General features: G+C 39.7%; 1 protein-coding gene across 1 annotated transcript; it reads left to right on the top strand.

Annotated features, from left to right (window-relative positions):
- Window positions 1-1,810: 1,810 nt before the first annotated feature.
- Window positions 1,811-3,070, top strand: GPR63 (G protein-coupled receptor 63). The gene has a single exon (XM_009275398.1). The coding sequence runs from the start codon at window positions 1,811-1,813 to the stop codon at window positions 3,068-3,070; it is 1,260 nt and encodes a 419-aa protein (XP_009273673.1).
- The last annotated feature ends 3,328 nt before the right edge of the window (window positions 3,071-6,398 follow it).

Below are 6,398 nucleotides of genomic sequence, written 5' to 3'. Positions count from 1 at the left end.
GCAGGCTTGCATTTGGATCGCTAGAAGTCCAAACTGGGGACATAGGTTAGACTTTGTTGTCTTGCAGTTCATTTCTTTGTTGGTGAAGTATTGTCCAGGGAAGAGTAAACTTTTGATCCTCCATGAAGCATGTGGTCCTTGTGTAAATTTGTAAAAGCATTCCTTCCTCCTTTCACTTTTGCCCAATGTTGATACCAATCAGAACCTGAATAAATACTGCGGGCAGGATTTGTGTTACCAAACATAAGCTTCTTGAGTTAGTAGCACAAACTTGTCACCATGTGCAGAGATGGAGGAAATGGATTGCCCTCTGAAGATGCCTATACCCCTCTTCTGACTAAAAACATGAAAACAGCCTTAAGTGACTATTAGTCATCCAGAATGAATGAGGTGAATCCCACTTTGTTTCTGGCTGTGGTGATCTGTTTTTTAAAAGGTCATAGAATCCTTCTGGTTTCCAGCTTGATCAGATGCCAGCGTGCTCTGGGAGCATTTAATTTAATAGTCCAAGATAGAGGGGAGGAGTTCTATGAAGAGCTAGCACTGAAAAGGGGAGACAGCTCTCAACTCCTCTGTGTTTTATTTGTCTGTAAGAACAGTACATGTAATAATACAATACATATAATAATAGTACAACAAAAGAGTACACGTAAACTATAAAAGGAAATGTTGCACTGTATCAGCATAACGATGAGGGAGGGAGTTCAGCAGAATGTATAAGAATTAGACTTACAGGGAAAAAGAGGGCACACACGGTTAAATTATGTGGGATACCAACATGAATTAATGAAGACATGTCTAGACCAGTGAAAGCAGGAAAGCTTGCTGCAGGGGGAAGGGTTGTAGCGACTGAAGAAGAGTTAGTTTGCTGCACCTTGATAGGAATCAGTCACTAAATGAAACAAATTGAGAAATACTTTAATCCTGTGGACAAGTTATTTAATAATTAATAACAGGTTAGGATGTTTTACATGTTTTTCCTGAGGCATCTGCTGCTGATGACTGACATAGAACCAAGGATTCTGTATTATGTAGGATAGCTCAGACAGGTAGGCTTTTCAGTGCTTACCGAACAGGCAGATAGGTGATGCTGATATTATTTAAGCTGTTTGGAAATGTTATTAAAGTTTCCAGCTGTGGGCAGTTTAAAAACAAAATCATGAAGTTAGTTTTATGAAATGTAAATAAAGATACTGATTGGATTTATTCACTCTTAATCAGTAAAGTTTGTTTTCAAACACAAAAGTTTTCCAGTCCTGGTTATAGTAGAAAAAAGCTTGGTGAGTTGAGAGTATTGTACAGTATCGGCAAGACTACAGGAACAGGATCTATAAGAAAAAGACCAAATATTACGAGACTGTGACTGGTGCTTAAGTAAATTGTGTCGACCTAAAGTGTAAGTATGTATTAAGCGTCCTTTTGTCATTAAGGAAAGCATGAGTTGAGAGTATTGTACAGTATCGGCAAGACTACAGGAACAGGATCTTTTAGGAAAAGGCCCAATTTTACGTAGGTGTTTGTGGTTGTTTAGTAAATTGTGTCGACCTAAAGTGTAAGTATGTATTAAGGGTCCTTTTGTCATTAAGGAAAGCGGAGCAACTGTTTGGTTCTCATTGGTTTCAGAGAGTCTTACTTTGTTTCTTTAAATTTCTTTCTTCTTTTTCAGACAGAAATACTGGCATGAATTTAAGAATTTTGATGCTTTCAGACGTTGAATTTTGATTTGTTAAATGACCAGGAATAAGATACTGCCTGAACAAGATGAAATGCCTTGAAGACCTTTGGTTCTGCTTTCATTTCTCCTGAAGCAATGGTTTTCTCAGCAATGTTGACGCTGGCCCACTCTGGGACCTCAAATGCTACTTTTATTGTTTATGAAAATGCCTATACGAATTTTACCACTCCCCAGTTCATGCTTCGTAGTGGCACAACACAGCCATTGAGATATAGTTCAGGTGCCGTGCTCACCACTGAGAGAAGTACTTTTCTGGTAAATGCTACAGCTATCCTGCCATCGCAAGAAGTTTTCAGGAGCTTGAGTTTGCCACTCCAGATCATTCTTTCTGCTGCTATGATATTTATCCTGTTGGTTTCTTTCCTTGGAAACTTTGTTGTCTGCCTCATGGTGTACCAGAAGGCAGCTATGCGATCTGCAATTAACATCCTCTTAGCAAGCCTGGCTTTTGCAGACATGCTGCTGGCAGTGCTGAACATGCCTTTTGCTCTGGTAACAATCATTACCACTCAGTGGATTTTTGGGGATATATTCTGCAGAGTCTCTGCCATGTTCTTCTGGCTTTTTGTCATAGAGGGGGTAGCCATTCTTCTTATTATTAGTATTGACCGATTTCTTATCATAGTTCAGAGGCAAGATAAACTGAACCCTTACCGTGCAAAGATTCTCATTGTGATTTCCTGGGCAGCATCCTTTGTTGTTGCTTTTCCATTATCAGTAGGGAATCCTAATCTGCAGATACCCTCGAGAGCACCTCAGTGTGTTTTTGGCTACACTACAAGCCCAGGTTACCGGGCCTACGTGATAGTTATCTTGCTAATTTCTTTTTTTATTCCATTCCTGGTAATGCTGTATTCTTTTATGGGCATACTCAACACTGTCCGCCACAATGCAGTTCGTATCCATAGCCACCCTGATAGCATATGCCTCAGCCAGGCCAGCAAACTTGGTCTCATGAGCTTACAGAGACCTTTTCAGATGAATATTGATATGAGCTTTAAAACTCGTGCCTTCACAACCATCTTGATTTTGTTCCTTGTCTTCATAGTCTGTTGGGCGCCCTTCACCACTTACAGCCTTATTGCCACATTCAACAGCCACTTCTACTACAAGCACAACTTTTTTGAGATAAGCACTTGGCTCCTTTGGCTCTGCTACCTCAAGTCTGCACTGAACCCACTGATTTACTACTGGAGGATTAAGAAGTTTCATGATGCATGCTTGGACTTGATGCCCAAATACTTCAAGTTTTTGCCACAGCTACCTGGCCATACAAGGCGGCGCATTCGACCCAGTGCCATCTATGTGTGTGGGGAGCATCGGTCGGTAGTGTGAAGCTGCGGTTGTTTGACAATGATTGTTATTTTCTGGGATTATTTGTTTTTAGGCTTTAGGTTGAATTTTGTTTTGTTTAGTATGGCTTCAGTGTGGCCATATCTTATAACTTGATTAAATTTTCCAGTACTCTGTGCAATTTTGGGAGGAAAGGTAGAGGGAGGGAGGGAGGGAAAGTGATTGGTTATAGTTGGGTTTACTACCAGAATACAATGTAAACAAAATAACAAATGTTACCTCTAGGATTCCATGGAAATCCATTCTTTTAAATGAAAACTACATTTGTAACATTTTGTCAGGTTTATGCTTACTAGGCCTGCAATTGCATCTAATTGTAGGGACTTTTTATGCTGCTAAGATACAGTATATTTAGTTGGTGTAATTTTTCTGAAAAATGTTGCTGCTGTCTGCCAATATATTAGAGCCAAAAAGTCTCATTAGATTACTTCTATTTAATTTTAACAATATTTCAGAAGTTTTCATGGTGACACTTTTTTCTTTTTTTAATATTTCCATTAATATTTTTGTGCACTTTACAAAATTTACTATAGAATTTGTTCATTGGAATATTTTGTTCTGTATTGAAGGGGTATTATTATTTGTTGGTGAATTTCAATGAAAGACCCATGTAAGCTCTAGGAGGGCAATTTATGTTGATATAGCTACACGTACAGTCATAGATTTGCTGTTTTTCTAACATTGATCAAAAGTAACATTAACTGCTCAGTTATCAGGGGAGTTGGAAGGAGAAAATGGAGGAACGAAAGGGAAAGAAAGCAATGAAAATAGCGTGTCCCGAGGTTCAGGCTAACACAAGAGTTCATGTGAAAATTGTCACAGGGGGAAGGGTGGCTGTAGTTGTTACTTTAGGCTGTTACAAGCTATCCAAACCTGATGGTGTGCCTGAAAACCTATCTGAAATTGTGACTTTGGGCCTACAATTTACACTGTGTTCGTGTAATGCTGTTTCTGCTTGGAGCTCCAAATAGCGTGTCCCGAGGTTCAGGCTAACACAAGAGTTCATGTGAAAATTGTCACAGGGGGAAGGGTGGCTGTAGTTGTTACTTTAGGCTGTTACAAGCTATCCAAACCTGATGGTGTGCCTGAAAACCTATCTGAAATTGTGACTTTGGGCCTACAATTTACACTGTGTTGGTGTAATGCTGTTTCTGCTTGGAGCTCATATAAGGCTAGGTGTGCTCTACACTGCTGAAACCATGCTGTCAGGTGTTCGTTGGGATAGAGTTAGAAATAGTAGGGTAAACCAGCAAACAAATAGCACATGAGCCATAGTTGAGTCTAAGACTTAGTCTGCATAGTAATGACTGGGAAAAAAATCCTCAACTTGCTTGTTTTCCAGTTTAAGTATTAGACCGAAACCATAAACTGATAATAACGAATAACAGTGGGCCAGCAGAGTTTGCTGGGGATGTAAGTTAAACTCCCTTTTTCCCTCCGATACTACTTTACACTCATTTTTCGTTGCCCCTTTTCCTCTGTAGTGCCTGCTGCCTCAAGGGTTTACTCTGCTGTTCTCACCTATTAGGCATGAGCTTCTCTGCCTGAAATGCCAAACCACCTTTCTGATCAATGTCAGGCTGTCTCGGTACCTGCCTAGAAAGCAGAAAGGCAAAGGTTTTCCTTGATGATATCAATCCAGACTCAGATATTTTTTTTTTTTTAATCAGCTAAATAAATATTTAATGTGAGGTAAGTAAAATTAAGACTTAGGTTTGGGTTTTGAAGTGAGATCCCCAGTTGCTCTGAGGCTGGGGAAGAATGCCTGCAGAATTTGTGTGTCCTTGCAGTGGGCTTTTTGGGGCTGTCTGTGACCAAGTACAGGAGGATTAATGTACAACATACTTATCAGCCAGGGCTAGGGTTTGGGTTTCTCTTGCTTCCGTCTCTCATTTAGTACCCCAAAGCATGGGGACCTCTTCATTGTTCTTCTGCCTGAGGAGCAAATAATAGCAATTTTATCTATTCTGCATAAATATTGAACTGAGTGTATGAAGGAAACGCCCTGTACTGTGTGGATGTCCAGGGACTGCTTGCTTCCTGAGGCCAACTAAACATTTACACCCCAGATTTTATTTAGGTCTTCAGTGAAGAACTAATTTAACAGTTATCTCTCTTCTTCTCATCAACAACTATCAGTAAAAGTGTTGGCAATATTTAAATTTTAGGAGTATAAAAGGAACAATTTTGAATTTAGTAATTACATTTTTTAAAAAAAGCTGCTAGCTGAGGTTGTGGATTACATGTAAAGGCACCCAGGCAGTGGCGATGTTGTTGATGTCCGTGCTTTCCGTTCCTTGTCAACTTCACTGATGATGATGTGGATTTTTCTGATCAAAATGACAGGCAGTAAAGGAGTTCTGCTGTAAAACCAGAGTGTTTTAGTGTGTCTTTGCAGTATAGCTTTTATTTCTCAATTACATTTTCATTGATAGCAGAAGTTTATGACCTGGTTAGTATGGATTTTCTGTTTCAGAGCTGTCATGCCTGTTTATCTCTGAAAGCAGCAAAATTGTGCTTAGAGCTAATGTAATGGAGTGAGAGCATACACTGTCTAAGATGGCAGGAACAGGTATTTTTTGCTGTCTTCCAGAGCTATAATGTAAGAGGTTTGAATGAATGTTGTAAAACATGGTAATTCAAGAAGGAAAGAAGATGAGTAATACAGGAAAGTTAGTGAAATTACTTTCTCGAAGGGGGAGGGGAAAACATTTTGTGGGGATTTCATAATCTCCGATAAGTACTGGCTGTGAAGTAGAAATTGCAAATATCAAAGAAAGTTAATTTGTCTTGATAATTTAGTGTTTGTTTACACGGACTGTAACAGGGTTTCCACTCAGAGCAGCATCTGCTGATACTTGGAGAAAAGAAACCCAAACTGTGTGGCCCAAATTCAGAGGTGACTTACATGGTGATACAGTATTCACGCTTACCAGGTTTTAGGGGTGACCAGAGCATACAGTGAACAAAAGGGTGTTCAAAAAAAGAGACGAGGTGGCACAGAAGTATCCCCAGGGTAATTACGTGTTTACAGAACCATTTGGGCTATTGTGTCTAATATACTGTCTTTAGAGCAGTGCCTTGATAATTACAGCTGAAGTCCTAGGACGGAGTTGAAGACTGCTAAACTGCTCAGTCTTGCTGTCTGTGATCCTGCCAAGATCAGCATAACCTTGCTAACATTTGTAATGTTAAAAACACAAACGTGTTGGCAGGATTGGGGCTACTGAGGCATTTTAGTGGGCTTGACCTTGACCAAGACCAAGGGTTTTAAAAACTGAAATTGATCCTTCTTGATTCTACTGGGGAA

The sequence above is a fragment of the Aptenodytes forsteri genome, unplaced genomic scaffold (genome assembly GCF_000699145.1).
Source record: "Aptenodytes forsteri isolate BGI_AS27 unplaced genomic scaffold, ASM69914v1 Scaffold384, whole genome shotgun sequence".
NCBI lineage: Eukaryota > Metazoa > Chordata > Aves > Sphenisciformes > Spheniscidae > Aptenodytes > Aptenodytes forsteri.
This window is presented reverse-complemented; position numbering and strand designations above follow the sequence as displayed.

Bases quoted from the DNA above. Each gene is read 5' to 3' on its own strand.
- GPR63 (XM_009275398.1), top strand. From the start codon at position 1,811: ATGGTTTTCTCAGCAATGTTGACGCTGGCCCACTCTGGGACCTCAAAT.